The 18,760-nt window shown below is 40.2% G+C and overlaps 1 protein-coding gene across 2 annotated transcripts in view; it reads right to left on the minus strand.

Annotated features, from left to right (window-relative positions):
- The window catches only part of RELN (reelin), a 499,373-nt gene that overhangs the window by 187,248 nt on the left and 293,365 nt on the right, over positions 1-18,760 (minus strand). For both annotated transcript variants that reach the window (XM_032873314.1, XM_032873313.1), the window contains exon 11: positions 3,021-3,166. In XM_032873314.1, coding sequence (XP_032729205.1) covers positions 3,021-3,166 — 146 coding nt within the window. The remainder of the gene's footprint in view (positions 1-3,020; positions 3,167-18,760) is intronic.

The raw sequence follows: 18,760 nt of genomic DNA on the forward strand, positions 1-18,760 counted from the left end.
AGATTCACAGAGCTCCATCAATTCAGCTGGCTGTTCTTGAGCACAGTGGGGATTTACTGTCTACATTTTCTATGTCAGCAGGTGAGCCAATAATGATTAATTATCAGTGTGGGTGATGATGATGGAGATGAAGAATGAGACAAATATTTAGTAAATCTGGCTGGTAAAACAAAACACATCAAGAATTTCACTACCAAATTCCTAATCTCTTTTTCTTTGCCGGCTCTTACCCTAGGTAAAACAAATTTCAGATTAATTTGATTTTGTGATGGGCTTTTTTTCCCCTCCAAAGTTATAAATAAAAATTATCATGACAACATTCTTCCCTGGACCAGTAAAGCAACATTTGGAAGTGGGTGAAAGGGATGCAGAGAGGGGAGACACACACACACACACACACACACACACACACACATTCTCTCTCTCTCTCTCTCTCTCTCTCTCTCTCGGACTAAACCAGCATTTTTAACATCACTGCAAACACTGAAAACACTAGATCCTCTCATTATCTTCTTATACCTTTATGTTATAACAGCAAGTTGGATGACTGGGCAACCAGATGAGCGCACAAATGAGGTATATCTGGGGGCTATGGCCTGATAACTTAGGGGGAAAGCTGCAAATAAACCTACAATGTAGTTGCTAGGATGATTTATTGCTTTTAGGACTGGGAGGAGTTAATTGTACAGCAATTAGAGTGCACAGGTGCTTTTGTCAAGCACATTAGTCTATGTTATTGGAGCAGAGATCTGCTGACAAGGCCATGGCCGGAAAATATTAGCCTCTTAACTGTGACCAAAATCCTGATACATCCTCAGGACTGAGAAGGGGCCAAAGAGCATAATTGCAACCACCTGAGTCACTGAGTGGATGGAACTTGTGCTGACGTTCCTCTGTGCGCGTCCTAACTTTAGTTCTTTTTTCAGGAATACTAACAGTTCCTTCTTTGTTTTTTTGGGGGGGGTGGTGGTGTGAATAATTTAGTTTACCACAAATTTATCTCATAACATTAGTGCTCTGTGAAAATGCCTGCTCTGTTAACAGAAATAATTTTTTGCAAGCTATATCTCTGGACTAGTACACTAATTTTCTAAGATATGTTCAGTTTCTTCTAATATAAAATCAATTCCTTTCTAAGCTTAACTCATGGTTTTCTGTTTGTTTATACTAAATCTTCACTAATGTTACTAGCAGATTGCTGGATGGACCATTAATCCATCCAAAAAAGCTTTTCTTTGGTTCTTTTATAGACAAGCTTTGATGATACAACAAGCTGGGAAAAAAAAAAAAAAGAAAAGGAAAGGAAAAGAAAGCATTGTGGGACAGGGAATAGGTAGATATGAATGCCATAATTAAAAATAAATTTTCTCTCTCCCCAAAAGAATAGGAATAGTAACACTGAAGTCTTTGAGAAAAGAGATAGATAGGCAGGGATTTAGGTGGGTAAGAGAGTTGTCCTCCTGGAGTTAAATTTGTGTTTCTCTCTCTGCTTTAGTGGGATGGGGGCTGGGTATCATGAAATCATCTGCATCCCCAGGGGATGTGGGTCTCACTGAGGAGGATGGCTCATCACTTCCACATGGATGGTATTAGCTTGGAGAGATGAAGGAGTGGAGGTCAACAGATGTCTTGTGCTCCCAGGTTTGGGACTCTCTCATAGGCAGTCAGGCTCCATAACCAGGAAAGGGGTTTGAATTGGTCTTCTGTATCAGGAATCAGAAAGGGAGAACTGATCCACTGGTGAAGGTTTTTTGTCTCCAAAAGGTAGGTAAAGAAGCCTTGCATGCATTGTCAAAATTCTGGACCCCATCAAAGCCCACTGGTTTGTAAGGGGAGTGGAATGAGTCCTGTGTAGTGTAGAGGTTATGAAGGAAAGCAGCCTAACTCTTGGGAAAATCCTGGAGTTGGAACAGAGGAGCAGTAGTTGCTGGTCCCTCAAGGAGACACCTGGGCCACACTGGACATGGAACTGCCAGAGTGTTGGTAACTTCCAAGGAGAAGAACTTTATGGACTGAAGGGCTTGAGCATCACTGCTAGGCTGTGAACGAATGAGGTCCCTCAAAGTGTCAGCCTTCTTCAGAGGCGTAACTTGGCCTGCCCCACAGGCTGGACTTCCTTGAGACAGGGCTCTGTCAGCCACAACAGAAATCTAGCTTTCAACAAGTGAAAGACCCTGATGTAGCAGCAAAAGGTCACAGCAGCAGTGGCAGCTCAGGCTGCTGGCCAGATCCCTGTCTATAAATCTCAGGCCCCAGGAAGATGACTGAAAGTCTCAATATAAGAGTAGTGGAAAGATTTTGTGTTCCCTACACATTGAAAAAGAAGTTTTCCCCAGTAAAACCTGAATCAACAAAGCTGAACTAAAAGTGCTTCAATTGTAGTTAAAAGGTATTTGCAATTATAAATTTTTAATATACATTAAAGTAGTTGATTATTTTTTAAAAGATTTTATTTATTTATTTGACAGAGACAGACACAGAAAGAGAGGGAACACAAGCAGGGAGACTGGGAGAGGGAAAGCAGACTCCCTGCCGAATAGAGAGCCCCACGTGGGGCTTGATCCCAGGACTCTGGGATCATGACCTGAGCCAAAGGCAGACATTCAATGACTGAGCCAGCCAGGTGCCCCAAAAGTAGCTGATTATTTAATAAAGAATGTTTAGGGCAAGTCTAACCATTTGTCCTGTCTATAAGAACAATTGGCTTTGGGGTCCCTGGATGGCCCAGTCAGCTAAGCACCTGTCTCTTGATTTTGGCTCAGGTTGGGATCTCAGGGTCACGAGATGGAGCCCCACGTTGCGTTCTTCACTCAGCATGGAGTCTGCTTCAGATTCTCTCTCTCTCTCTTTCTCTCTGCCCTTCCTCCTCCTGTTTTCTCTCTCAAATAAATAAATGAATCTTCTAAAAGAACAATCAATATTGATTTAACTATGCTTTTGCTATTTAATAATATGCATTTAAAATATGTCCAGTGGATTAATATGAGTGCTATCCGCAGCATGGGATAGCAATTACTTACCCTGTAGGCTGGCTTTCAAATTCTTCTGACCACTGCTCTTGAATATCCTCTGTAGAAAGATCTACATCCCGGGTGGTGGCAAAATTGAACTCACTGCCTTCATTTCCATGGAAATAAATGGAGTTCCCATCTGATTGACAGCTATGCTGTAGATGAAAAGAGAGCATGGGGTGGCTGTTGAATTGGTTTTGTGGCTGTGTCTGTCTTACTCATGTATAATTAGAGTTTTTAGAAAAGTCAACGATATTATTTCCTTTATGATGGGTAGTCAGCTCAGAAGAGCTTGTTATTTCTCTTTGTGTCTTGTTTAATTCAATTACAGTTTCTTTCAAATTTATTAAGTTATCCCAAAAAAAGGAGTCAAGAGGCCATCTGAGCTTTGGCACTTCAGCCTTTGGTGTGAAACAAGAATATTTTAATTGGAATAACTTCTCATCTTCACCCAGTCCTTGTCGGGAATTAAGTGTGATAATGACTAGTCATATATTTTCAATACTGTGCTTATGGGGCTAAATCTCACTGACCTTTTCAATATTCTATGTATTTCTGGCTTGCCATTCAAACCTTTCACAATTTGTCTGTAAGTGGGATAGGAGTTGAAGAGCCAGCTAATCAAAACATGGAATATAGAAAAGGTCAAAGTAATCCCTGATATGATAGTATATTCTCAGCTACCTTTGGAATAGAAGTTTCTGGCAAGACCTCAGGAGTGCACGATGCGCCCAGTGAAGAGCTGGGAAATTACAATCTTTGTTAATTTCCCCAAAAGCACAGGTTTACAAAGAATAGAGAAAAAGAGTTTCTTGTAATGCTTCTTTTAAACCTCTATTTTTTCAGCTTAAAGTCAGAAATAAGTTCAAACTTTGGAGCTGTGTAAAGTGAGTATTTACTTTTTTGAAAATGTATTTTTGGTAGTAAGTCATATATACAGAAATACTAATAAAACAAAGAACAAATATCCTTTAAGTGTTATATACTCTTAAAATGAAATAGAAATGAAGAAAAATAATTGGACAGAAAATATCACACCCAGTGACTGTAAGTTCTGTAGCGCTGGGATCGTGTCCATTTTGTTCCTGCTGTGTATACAAGATTTGGCTTATAGTAGAAATTAAAAAAAAATTTTTGTTGAATAATTCAATAGTGAATGAATGAATGAATGAATTATACAGCTCTGCCTTTTCAAGTAATCAATTTTTCTTTTACAGAGAACTTATTATGTAGAAGACATTTAGGAAGGTAGTGGAAAGGAGGGGTTTATAACAAATAATACATAATCTTTGCTCTCAAAAGAATCCCAGTCTCATTGAGAGATACCAAAGATAGGTCGCAACACTAGGAAACAGATAGTAAGTGCTAATGAGTGAGAAAAGGTAAGAATCACTGTCCAGGGCTGGTCAGTGTATAGGTTTCACGGGCAAATAGGTCTTTAACATGTTTTAAAGGATGGATAAAGATCCAAGTTGAATGACAAATATGAATGAACGACAAAGATAATCAGTAGGCATGATTTTGAGAATCTGACTGGAGGCTGACAATAAAAAAAATCTTTAGTAATCTTAGGGATCTCTACAATATCCTATTGGCAGTGGTGTCCTAAAATAAGGGAGTGATGTATGCAAAGAAATGTTTTATGACAATTAAACTGGTTAAGGCTGATAAAATCAGTTGAAGGAGGAAACAGCATACCATTTTGAAACAGCAAATAAAGCTTCTAGAAGCTTCCAAAAGTTCAAGAGTCAGAGCATATGATCTTGGGGGAATCATTTCACAGCACTAACACATAAGACACACCCACAGAGCCCGTCATCATCTTAGATAATACTGTAGCACGAAGCATGCATCACCTTCCCGAGAATCTTTTTCACACCACAGTGAATACAGATTATACACAGAAGCTAAACTGAACTCATTTTATGTGACCCTAAACCCACAGAAAAGGATCAAAACTAGGGCTCAGTTTTTTTGACCGTAGAAACTGTCAAAAGGTGACAAACCCAAGTGTCCACTGCTATTATCCTGTAAAGACTACAAATGCAAAAAAATAACAAGGATTACTTTCCTAATAAGCCCACCAAACTCTAAGTAACTTTTTTTTTTTTTTTTTAACAATTATCTTTGCATTCAGGAATCCTGATCAACTATAGCCTATGTGTATCTGGGATTAATATAAGAACACTGATATCAGTGTAGATGACACATTTAGTCATTGTCTAAGGAAAAGCCATACATGAAATACCTTTTTGTGTGAAAACAGAACAATTTAATTTCAATTTAAAAGGTCATATTTACATAATAAAAAGAGTGACTCACTTAACTTGGTCATTTCTGGCTAAACACCAATTTAATTATTTCGATTTTGGTTTCATTTGCCTCAGGATTGTTTGTTAATATTTTAAGACTGTTATAAATGAGTGTTTTGCCACTCTCCAAATTTTATATTATTAAGATATTTGATATATATTTTTATTTAGTTGAGATGGAAGATTTATGTAAAAAAAAGCCATTACACAACTAGATACTGTTTAACTGAATATTGTTAAACTGATTTCCAAAAATTAAAATCAGTTGGTATTTTAGAAAAACAGAAATTTTTTTTAAGATTTTATTTATTTATTTGACAGACAGAGGTCACAAGTAGGCAGAGAAGCAGGCAGAGAGGGAGAGGAGGAAGCAGGCTCCCCGCCGAGCAGAGAGCCCAATGCAGGGGCCCAATCTCAGGACCCTGGGATCATGACCTGAGCTGAAGGCAGAGGCTTTTTAACCCACTGAGCCATCCAGGCACCCCAAAATAGAAATAATTTTAAAGGATCTTTTTGTTATTTTGCTATTACCAAATACATTTGGTAGGTGAATAGATCACTTGTAATTATATAATTATTGAAAATTATCTACCAAATATACATTTTTGACACTATGACTACAGAGGGCTAGCATGTGAAACAAGTAATATTTACCATATCAAGGGTAAATAAAGCAATCTGAAAAAATATTACCACTCAACTGAATGTCATCCAATTTTCACGCTAACATAATAGGATCTATCTTTGGTAAGTTTCCATGAAAGAGATAATGATATTATTTGGGGCATAGTTTTATTATTTCTATAGGGAAGGAGTTGTTCTTTAACAGCTTGTAGTGAAAGAAGAAGAATGTCAAATCTAAATTCAAACAGAGGGGGCAGTGGTTTAGAACAATCAGTGCTGGTCTTTACCCAGCAAATATCCTAATCCTGTCTGTCAGGCTGAAGGGAAGATTTGCAGTTGGCTCTCTTCTCCCTTCCCAAATAGGCCCAAAGTCTTCTGGGTGTGGAGGGGAAGAAGTACTGCTCTTGGAAGGTTTTCTTCTTCATAGACTTAATGCTGCAATGCACTACCAAAAAAAGGATGTGACATATGCAAAGTCAGCAGCCACAGCTCGGCGGAAGGCAGCTTGACCTCCCCTCTCTCTGAGCAAGATGGGGCTGCCATTTTCTGGGCAGTGGGGCCGCGGGACCCACAGAACACTCACAGCAACGGATGGCTGCCTGACTCCCCACCATGCTAACAGATCGGGAGACGACTTCTGACTCTGCCATTCCGAGTAGAGCCCAATGTTTTCAAGGTGTGGAGTCAGTAATATGAATCAGCAGGGTCATATTGGGATGATAGAGCAGGGGATAGTGTGTGGGAAACTGGTGTATTCCTGAGTCATCTGAGCAGGAACAGGCCTCCTGAGAGGCTGACTGTATATAGGCCTTGTATTTAAGAATCCTGGGAAAGGGGGTGCCTGGGTGGCTCAGAGGGTTAAGCCTCTGCCTTCAGCTCAGGTCCTGATCTCAGGGTCCTGGGATCAACCCCCGCATCGGGCTCTCTGCTCAGCTGGGAGCCTGCTTCCTCCTCTCTTGCTGCCAGCCTCTCTGCCTACTTGTGATCTCTCTCTGTGTCAAATAAATAAATAAAATCTTGAAAAAATTAAAAAAAAAAAAGAATCCGGGGAAAGGCAGGGGGACCGATGAGGGTTCGCATTCTGAGGATCCCTAAATCAATCACAAGGCAAGTTAGAGTTCCCTGTGAATTCTATATTACGATTTATCACAGGGGTTCAAAACCTTAGGATGGGCCTGGTTTCCCAGATGCTCTCTGAACTAGAACTTTTTTTTTTTTAATTAAAAAAATTATTTATTTATTTGACAGAGAGAGAGCACAAGTAGGCAGAGTGGCAGCATGGGGGAGAGGGAGAAGCAGACTCCCCACCGAGCAGGAAGCTGGATGTGGGGCTCGATCCCAGCACTCAGGGATCATGACCTGAGCTGAAGGCAGAGGCTTCACTGACTGAGCCACCCAGGTGCCCCCAACTCAGAACTTCTGCCTGAATGCATTTGGACTGAGATAGAATCAGCTTGTTTAATAGTACATTTCTGCCTCTGGATGGGAACCAGTGCGCTGAAGAATCTACCTCCATTAATTCAGCACTTACGTGAATTGAGGAGATGAAGGTTGGAAAAGAACAAAATCCTAGAAACCAAAACCAATCAAGATGACAAGAAATGAAGACTCAGTTGCTTTCCATCCTCAAGGAGTCTGAGGATTGGAATCAGAAGCCTGTTTCAGTGTGTTTGCTCTACTTAATAGCTACATGCTTTTGCATAAGTCAGTTAACCCCTGCAGGCCTCAGTTTCTCAGGCTATGGAATGATGTCAATAATATCCGTTCCCTGGGGTACTGTTAGAAGCACAAGTAGTATGACCTGTGGAGGTGTGTTTCTGAAACATCTGAGTGCTGTACAATAATCATTTTTTTTTCTGGATTGTTTTTCCAAAAATAAGCTGTTACAGTCCATACTCTTAGCAGTAGGGGAAAGAGAGATAGAAACATATGTAAACCCATTTTTAATTGTGTTTCTCATTAGAATAGTCATTAAAATGCTTCAGGTCAACTTCAGACCTTTAGTAAAATGTGAAAGAATATGTCCCACAATAGCCATATGGTAAAAATACTGCAAACATTCATTCACATTTAGGGCAGATAGAAGCATCAATTAGAACTTTATAGGCCCTCCAAATTTTGGCAGATTACCAAAAATCCTCTGAGGACAGGAAAACTTAATAATGCAAGATGTCGTTGCCACTTTTTTTTTTTTTTTTTTTTACAGATGAACTTGCATTGTGTAGTATCAGTATACTATGTTAAAATCCAAGAGAAATGTGCACTGAGAGTATGAGAAGAATTTCAGAAAACTGCTCTCAGTGATTTTAATACCCAGCTGTTTTTGTTTAGCATCTATTCAAACTCATGTCACTTCTATGTAATAACAATTAAAATCTAAACAAGTTCGTAAGACAGTTATATGTCTAACTTTGTGAGATACATGAGCTCTTGATATGATAAAAATAGGAATATTTTGGAATTCAGGAGTATTTTGAGCATACTAAGAATCCATCAACGTGTTTGTTTGTTTGTTTGTTTGTTTTGAGCAAATGATCATAAAATTTGATTTCCTGAGTTACAGCTTTTGACTAACTCATGGTGAATACATATCAGGTAAGTAAGCATGTATTTGGGACAAAATAACGGTATAAATTCTGAAGATGGCTCTAACAATTTCTATTTCTAGCCCTCCCAATGTGCATTAATTATAATTATTTTTACTTTGTGTCACTATTTTAGCACTGATCAATGACATATACTTCATAGTTCCAGGCACCAGAGTTCGCCAATTTTCAAAAATCCCTTAAATATAGTCCTTATTTGTTCCTATTTGTCAATCGAAAATATTTTCCTACTTTGCAGCTCAACGGGTTTCCTTTACTTGAAAAGCAGAACACAGTGTAGCTAAGTGACAAGAATTTGCCATTCAGAAAACCATCAACAGGAAACATCAGTGCAAATTCCTCAATATAACAAGTTCTTGGCCACAATTCAGGATAGCATTTTTCTAAGGTTGCTCCCTTTATCCTCTGCAAATGTTAATGACTTCACCTCTGTACTTGTAAAAGTACTCACGGTTGCCCCCACCATAGTTTAATTAGGTTTTCATCAAAGACGAACACGGAGGCACCTCTTAATATTATCTCCCTGGGGTCTAATGGCCCTGATGCTTCTTTCAGGCATCTGTAGCCTTACAATTTATTTTTTTGACGCTATCCTTTTTGTTGGAATGAGTATATTGGGCATTTGGGCAATGCCAGCTTGCAGAGAGCTGGTGGCAGATGGAATGAAATCTGCCTAGTATGCCTTCCCCTCCACATGAGCAGAGAGCCATCCATTTCCTCCATTAAGGAGTTGTCACTCAGCCCACCCAGCTGGAAGACCATTTTTGATAGCCAAACTGGCTGGTGGCAGACAATTCAGATACAAAGTGCACTTTAAAAGGAAGCTAAAACATCATTTGTAGGAAAATTGAAAATGCATGGCCTCCACCACAGCCAATGTTTTAATGACTGTAATATTTTAAGTGATTATTTTTGCCACTTCAGATTGCTCCTTAGAGAGGAGAGTTTTTTTAATTAAAATCTAGGCAAGGCAAATAGATGAGATATGAGGAGCAGAGGAAAGAGAAATAAGATGAATAAAATTAATTAAAATGGCATTGTTGGCAGAGTCATAAATTAGCCAATATCTGGCTGGAAATAAAATATGTTGGTAGAGGAGCTTCTGGATTACACTGGGATGTGTGATTGAGTGACTGGAAATTGACTGACTTACAGCCTATGTATCGCTGTGTTTCCTAAGCCTTTCTCTAAGCTAGAGCTATCATCATATAGAAATACGTATTTCCTACATCCCGGGTCAATGGTCTTTAAAGAATGAGACTTTCATGCTATATTTAAAAAAAAAATCAAAATAGGAAGAGAATGATTTCTCTCATGAGGCAAAATGAATTCTACCATTTTCCACACATTCAATTTCTAGGCAATTTAATGCCAGTTAAAAAACGGAAAACTTGGCTATGAACACAGTCCAGGTGCAGGAGGGCTGAAGTGCATTTTCTCTAGTCAACACAATAGACTCAGCCACGGTGAGTGAATTTTAGGGAGCTTAAAGAATAGATTTTCTCATTATTTTCTGGATTCATTAAGCATTCACATTTGAACCACTTTGTACCAAGATTCATAAAGTTTTGATTTATGGTATATTTTGTGACAAGTGTATAATTACTTGGCAACAGTTATGACAACTCCAAAGTGGCAACAGTGACAAATTTGAATTGGAGTAATGAGAGTAAGAATAACAATGTAAAATTCCATAGGGCGGTTGTTAACCTTGTCTTTGGAGATCAACTTGACTTTCACAGGGTCTGAGGTTTTTGGACTTGCCTTCTCAAATTAAGGCTGAGGATGCCAGGTACAATGCGGGAGGCTAAAAGAGACTGAGGAAGGAAAGGGCTGGCTTTCTAGTAAAACATGACAAAACTGTTTGATCTTGGAGAAGCCATTGGCCTCTCTGAGCCTCTGTCTTTTCATCTGTGAAATGGGAGTAATTGTGAGGATTAGATGAGATACTGTTGGTGACATGCCTCCTAAAGACTGGGGTATCTCAAGAAATCGGTAAATGAAGATGGTAAACCATCTTCATTCATTCGCTTAACAAACTTCATTCATATGCTTAACAAACCTTCCTCAGTGAGTGTCACTGGGCAGGTTGCCATGCTATGTCCTGTACTAGGCACAGAAATGATGAAAAATGTTATGTTTCTGATGTTCGTATAAAGTAAAATAAATCTCATGGAACATATGGCAGCTTCAGATCAAAACTAAACAAAAAAGGGTGCACCAGTCAGGGAGGCTCTGGGGGTTTGTTTGACTAGTTACTTCCAGTAGAATTTACCAGAATTGATTCCGTGTTATTGCCATCCTTGTCATGGTGATTTGGCCCAATTCCATGTTTCACTAATGTTATTCCCCATTAATTACTGTACAAATAGGCAGCATCGGAGGGAAATTGTGAAAAGCACACTACTTATGTTTAACCCTTCATCCCCAAAGTACTCTTATTAGCTTGACAAATTATATTCTGGCTCATTCTACGATATCATGCACTCACCTCTTGGGGGAAACATGACAATAAAAGCAATGCAATCCAAAGTGAAAACATCCCAAGCAAAGGGAATTTAGGTAGACAGCATGCAATTAACCAGGCTGGAACCCGGCCAGAGAGATCATAGCTAACATTCCGATTCTTAATGGAAAAAGACATGGGAACATGGACTAGCCACAAGCCTTACTGAGTTCAGGTTTATCCTCATTAGAAAGCCGGGACTCAAATCCCTCAAGATACACACCAGATAGTTTCCAGTACAGCGATTTGCAAAGCACGTTTCTGGAAAGCGTATCTGATTTCCTCCTGTTTGTCCTGATACTGTGAAAAATAACATAAAATCATTGACTGGATCGTCTGGGGTGCTTGATTTCTGGAAGACAAGTTGGGCATTATAGCAGGCAGGTCCTGATCTGCTAGGGGATTACATCCCCCAAAAGGCACATTTAAAAGTGAGCTCTGCTTTGAGTGTGATCACCCCTTTCACCATTCATCTTGGGTTTTCCTCACTAGCTTCAACCTGCATGAAGACTTCAAATTTTCCGACAAATTGATTTACACGTTTTCTTAATTTGGACATAATGACCTTTTATTCTGCATTAACAATTCCACAATTCATGACAAAAAGTACTAGACAGGTGACAGCAGAATCCCAGAATGAAAGCTCCAATTCTTATTCAGGACTGGAGATGTGCCTAGCGTCCACTGGGACAATGAATTTGGCAAATGCTTAATGTACAAGAGCTATAAGAAAATTAATAGACTCTCCTGTTCTGACTTAATGCTCCCCCTTAATGGGTTGTTGATTTACCTAATTGCTGTTGTCTTCATTAGGACCTTTGGTGTTTGTTAAACAGGAAAATTGTCATTATTACTGCGTATTTATCAACAGTAAATGTAATAAAGAGGAAACAGTAACAGAGAAAAGATTAACGTATGACCCTTCTAAATTCTGTATACTTAGTTATTCCAAATCCCTGGACTATATCGGAAAAACTTAATAAATCACTTTTAAAAGAAATTTCCTTTAAATACATGTGATCAAATCATAGCCTATGCTAAAGGACAAACCTTCCTCACAGAATCTGTGACGTCTAGCACTGATTTACTTCTCAACACAAGTTGACATAAATGTGTAGAAGGAATAATCTGGAATTCTTTGCTAGCTACGCAATGAACTCAGGTAATAAAGAGAGAAAGATTAGCAGGTGCAGGCCTAGCAATCAGAGTGGGAAGAGTTCTTAACAATAAAAAATATGCGGAACAGCATCTATCTCACAGTGATCTGCATTTAATCTGTGGGTCAATTCCAGAGTCGACAGAAGCCCGTGATTTATGCCTTTGCAAGCCGGATGTAACGAGGCTGGCTGAGCAGGTATAAACATTTATTTATGGTGACTGAGCAAAACACATGCATTCTCTCTCTCTCTCTGACACACACACACACATACACATACACACACACAGATACCTAAGAGTCACGAATGATTCATGCTTTCAAACTACAAATTTCACTGCCACCAAAGAGGAGAGTAAACAAACAAAATGAAGCACGTGCTTGACCAAGAGTTGCCTCTGTGACATATATTGATCCATTTGGAAACTCTGTTTCGTGGGTACTATGAAAAGGTGAGGAAAACAGAAAAAACAGCAACAAAACCCAAACACTTGCTCACAGCTCTTTCCTCATCATCCGCCTCTGGGTTCTCCTGTGAGTGCCTCACTGATCTTTGTGGATTTTCTCTTTGACAGTGAGTTACGGACGGCACGCGGCTATCTGAAGGAGCTCCAGGCTGGCCCTCCACGAACTTACATTTAGTGTTTGTCTTTGACCTTGAAATGAAGGATGTTGTCAGATTGCTAGCTGTATATTTGAGGAGCTGGAAAGAGAGAGCTTTGATGGAATTGTCCAGATGTTTCAAGAGTGACTAAGGAAAATGGAGTGCTAAGCCTCCAATTATGGACACCCAGTGTTTACTGACTAGAGAAACAAAACTTGGATGATACAGCCTTCCTCCTGGTGCTGGCGCGTATGAAGCCTTCATGAGATGCCATCATGACTACTCTTCCTATTGTCATTGTCACTACTGTTTATCACCATAGGGTCGCTATTTTTATTATTGCTTAGCACCCACACTAGTGCAAGTATCATTCCTGGATATGAGACTCTTACCCAAGGTGAAATGCTGATCCTCGATACTCTAAGTCTTTTTTTTTTTTTTAAGATTTTATTTATTTATTTGACAGAGAAAGACACAGCAAGAGAGGGAATACAAGCAAGGGGAGAGGGAGAAGCAGGCTTTCCGCTGAGCAGGGAGCCTGATGCAGGATTCGATCCCAGGACCCTGGGATCATGACCTGAGCCGAAGGCAGCCGCTTAATGACTGAGCCACAGAGGCGCCCCTCGATACTCTAAGTCTTACCTGGAAAGGGCTAGAAAGCTGATTCATTTCCCATAAACCTTGATGGCAAAACCAAGACCACTGTCACAGAGTTGGAGCACCAGAAGTTGCCCTAAGATGAACTGTTGCCCCACTTTAGGCAGGACAAATGTGCCTCCCACTTTCGAATGTGACACAAAGACCCACAGCTACCTGACCGGGAGACATGTGCCCACAGGCTGGGGGATGGCCGCTGTGGGCACCCTGAGCTCTTCTAGCAACTGCAGATGAACCAGCAGAGGACACTCTGTGTCTTTTGAAGAGGAACAACAGACACAAATAATTCTTGATTCTTCTAGAAATCATATACAAAAGTTAAAAAGGGATGCGGTATTCTGGAAATGAAGCCAGAATCATCTTAACCAGTAATTAAGGCAGGTGATTCAATACTGAGTAGGCTTCAGTCGCTTGCCTTATGAGGCCATAATCTGCTTCCTCTGGGGTCTTGCTAACGAGGGTGGTGCTCTGGGGGGCTTTTCAACTTGCAGCACTGTATTTATTGGCATTTAGAACCCCACCTATTTGGTCATGAACAAAGGGCTGCTTAGGTATTTGTGGGAAATAAATTACCATCATGATGGTAATTAGAAGCATAAGAATGTGGTGTGCCTTTTCTTCCACATGGACAAGTTTTCTGGAAAAACATTGGAAGACGAGTCAGGCAAGGTCATGCACTTGTAAAGAGAACAGAGGAGAAACATAGGAAGAACAGATGAATCCCATAACCTCTTGAAGCTTACCAACCCCAAATCAAAAAGCACAACAAATGTAAGGCCGGATTCGATATTAAAAGCCAATACTGTTATACATCTATTTTATGTTAATTACCCAAGAGCCAACAGATGGTAATGGCCTTCTACCAACCCAGGGCAGATTTAAACTGGTGACCTATAACTGCAATTCTCCAGATCACATAAACTCCTTAAGTTAATTACTCTATTTGGTCTTATATCATTCTGCCCTACTTGAGATAAACAAGAACAGGCTCAGATGAAATGAATTGAATATTCCCAAAGAAACTGAAGCAAAAAAATCTAAAGAAGACAAGGAGAAATATGCACTGGGAACGTGAATCATTTTCATCTTTCCTATCTGACCCGACACCCTCAAACCCTATTTTCAAGGTCATCAGCTAGGCAGTTTACATACTCACTCCTTTCTATTCCCTTGTTTTATGAACAGTAGCATTTAAGAAAATCATTTGTTGTTAATAATAGAAACTATTACAATTCTGATTACATGGGTGGCATTGAAACTTAATTTCAGTGGAAACCACTTCTTATTTTGATTGCCAAAGGTTACATGTATGGGCAACACTTGTGTCTGACCTAATCATTTGCATTAAAATTTGATTCTGACATTACTTCAATGACGTATAAGAATGACATAATTTGGGGCGCCTGGGTGGCTCAGTGGGTTAAAGCCTCTGCCTTCGGCTCGGGTCATGATCCCAGGGTCCTGGGATCAAGCCCCACATCGGACTCTCTCCTCAGCAGGGAACCTGCTTCCCCCTCTCTCTGTGCCTGCCTCTCTGCCTACTTGTGATCTCTGTCTGTCAAATAAATAAATAAATCTTTTCAAAAAAAAAAAAAAAATGACATAATTTGTGAGGTCTGTATTTTTTCTATCCCATTTCCCCCCACCTCATAATCTGAGTTGTTAGCTCAATCCTTCGCCTTCCACACATTTTCCTCTATGTTCACTTCTTTTTGGAGACTATTCTCAAAGTTTCAATAAAGAGAACACATATTTATTAAACTCTTTCTAGGTGCTAGGGACTGTTGTAAGGGTTTTATATGTATTTTCTTATTTAATTATCACAGCTTGGGTGGATACTGTTATTATCCCCGTTACAGATGAAGATACTGAGGAACTAACAGATTTAATAAGTTGTCCCAAGCCACGTGGCTAATAAATGGTAAAGCCAAGATTTGAACTGATGTAGTTAAACCCATTTTCTTCAGAGTTTTACTGTCTTCAGTTTCATTCACAGTATTTTCAGCTCTCTTCAAGTAATCATTGAATATGAAATTCATCTTCCTCCATCATAAACTAGATCCTCTGGTTATTTTTTCCACTTTTTCATTCATTCTGTTAACACCTGTTAACATTCATTCTGTTAACACCTGTTAACATTCATTCTGTTAACAAAAACCCATCACATCCAAACACTGGAGATTCAAAGAGTTGACATAGTGCCCAAGCTTAAAAAGATGAACTTCTCACCAGGGAGAGGGACATGTAAATGGAAAGCAAGGTTGTAAGTGCTCTCATAGAGGTATATGTCCCTGTAAGAGGATACACGAACTACGTCACATTCTAAGGTGAGGGTGGGACGGACCAACTACAGGGACCCAGTGAAAGAGGTAAAAAAGGGCTTAGTTACTCACTCACACTGCCGGGATACAAACTCAAAGTTGGTGTGAGTAGGAAGCTGAGCAGCAGAGAAATGATTTCTTGAGAGAGGGCTGGTGGTGAACTATGCGTCCCACCCGTGACCGCAGCAGGGGAGGAAGGTCCTTCATGTCTCCTCAAGCCTGGAGCACTGGTGTTCAAGGACAGCACTTGGATGGTATGCTGAATGAGCTTGGACTTGTGCCTGGACCCGCCTGGAGGATGGCTACATAAGAAGAGGGCTGTGCTTAGAAGTAACTACTTTCCCCCCAATCATGGATGCAAGGTGAATGTTTACTAGAGAGTATGCTTGGGTCCATGGACACAAGAAACAGCCTACTTTGTCTACGATCCTACCCCAAATGGCTCCCGGGAGGGGCAAGAAGCCCTCAGTGGAAATAGGTTGTAATCACTAACCCGAGGCCCCATGGCTGGAAGAGGAAGCAGCCATGAGAGATGCATCGAAGAACAGCAGGTGAGAGATCCCAAGCATTAGTGAGGAGCGGGGAGATCTCCAAAGACCCCAAAGGTAGACTAAAGAGAGAGCCACGCTGTGACGGCTTGCCAGGCCAAGGCATCCGTAATTCCAGTTTCTAACAATACCTGCCTCCTGCTTCTTCCGCTTCCCCCACATGCAGTCCTGGAGGGCTCAGGGGCTGACATGTATGGGGTGGTGAGGAAGGAGAAGATGCTGACCACTGCCGCGCCACGCAGCAGACCTAAGCCGGAGGAGGGGAGAAGCTATGGATGAAGCTCGGAGCTTAGGTGATTAGGGTGAACCGATCATATCTGTTATTGAACTGAGACTGTCTGAGAGACTAAAATGATCAGATGACTTATTTGGTCTCTTGGTGGTCTTGGAACCTGCAAAGAGGACAGAGATAAAGAAGCTCTCAGACTGAGCCTGAGTGGTCACTGGGGGGAAACAAAGAGATCTGTCTTCCACAGCCAGTCTCCAACCCCAATTCTTGCTTGTTCAACCCCATAGTCACACCAACACAGAGAGGAGGGAGACATGAACAATGCACCAAGTTCACACAGACAGTGACTTTGGAACTGGGTCCTTAAGGAGGCTGGGGAATTACTAGGCAGAGAAAAAAGAAGGTGGAAAAGCCTTTCTAAAGTGTAGGAGTGTGAAATTCTGTGTTGTGTGTGTGAGGTTGGAGCAGAGTGGAGCAGGAGATGAGGATGAAAGTTAAGTGGGGCCTAGACTCCGGAGCCTTGGATTACATGCCAGGGAGAATCATGTAGGCCCCCACAGGAAACCATCAGAGGTCTTGAGTATGGAGGGAGCATGATGTGATTCCTGTAAAGGAATAGCGTTGAAGTTTTTGTCAGTGGCATCTCTGTATCTGGTCCTTGCCTCTTAACACCCTAGTCCTGGGCAGTCTGCAGCCATGAGACTGGTGATTTCTCTTTCTTTAGCATCTCATCGTTATTATACTGTATCTCCTCCCACACAGGCTACTGCAAATGCCTCCTCCTTCCACAGGGAAAACATGTTAATACTCCCATCCCCTTGAGGTCAGGAGTCAATATCTGTGACGGTCCAGGAACCAGAACCGTGAAAATAAAATCAGCTGGAAGAGTGTGTAGGAGAAGAAAGAGACTAGTCCTTGGATCCGACTTAACTAAATCCTAATGTATAAAAATCAGTCATCTGGAGGGAGGAACATGCAGTGCAAATGGAAAAAAGCTGGAGCCAGATTGAGAAAGAGAAAAAACAAGTATCTTTTAATCTAAGTCAGAGAGTGATGGGAAGAAAATGGGCAGATAGTTTAACAAATGGATGTTGGGAAGAAACATAGGACAAACAGAATCATACCAGTTTCTACTGATGACCTCTAAGAGTAAAGCCATATGGTCAATGAAATCAAGATCAAGTCAGATTCCTCTATGTGAGCTTCTGGCTCTCCCATGAGTGAGAGGGATATTTTGGACAAGTTACTCGACACATCTATGTCTGCTTTCCACATCTGTAAAATGGGGCTAATATAGCACCTGTTTTATAGGCTTATAAAGACAGAATTTTTTAAAAAAGATGAAATTATATGAGATGATATATATGAAATCCTGTGTCTGTGTGTGTCTGTGTGTGTGTACGCAGGCGTGCTCCTGGAACAGTGAGCCCTCAGTAAAAAGTAGCCCTTATTACTTAGACTAAGAATATTCTGTCTGTGCTTGGACATTTTTTTCTGCAACTAAGCTCTGTTTTGTAATTAAGCATACTTTCTCGATTGCTGTTAGGCTCACTCTTTGATTTAGTTAGGATGTAAATATCTTGGAGACTTTTACTGAATATAGAAAAGGTAATATGTAGGTAGAATAAGCAAACAGACAATAACCCTAAAAACTAAAAGCCCCAAATAAAACAATGTTTAAAACACGCCCTGTGACCAACAGGAACATGGAGATGCACTTATGCTTTTTAATTGGTTATATTTAGTTTTTGTTTCAGACGCCATCAAGTGAAGGAGAAATATTTAATAAAGGGGTTGCATACAGTTTAAATAAACAATTTTTATTGCTAGAATTCCAAATCACTTGGCAAAAGCAACTTTTTCATGCTCAGATATTTGAACCAGAAAGCAAGAAGGTGGTCACGCAAAGGAGGTGAAATAATTCTTAGATTATGTTATTGCAAGTTTTAAAAAGAATTTTCAAAAAGAAACATCAGAGAAAAACTCTACCTGATATCCAGTCAAAGAGCATGATAGATATCATTACTACAATGGTTTTGTCCACAGGTCACCAGGCAAGTCTCAAACGTATGATTGGTAAGTTTGGGATTAAGATCATGGACCACAAAGCAAAACTATCAACCCACACAAGGTTGTAATTTAATTGAATATCACTGCTGAAGTAAAACCACATTTCATGCATTTTT

Source organism: Lontra canadensis, unplaced genomic scaffold (assembly GCF_010015895.1).
Source record: "Lontra canadensis isolate GAN:19392208 unplaced genomic scaffold, GSC_riverotter_1.0 scaffold48, whole genome shotgun sequence".
Classification (NCBI taxonomy): Eukaryota; Metazoa; Chordata; class Mammalia; order Carnivora; family Mustelidae; genus Lontra; species Lontra canadensis.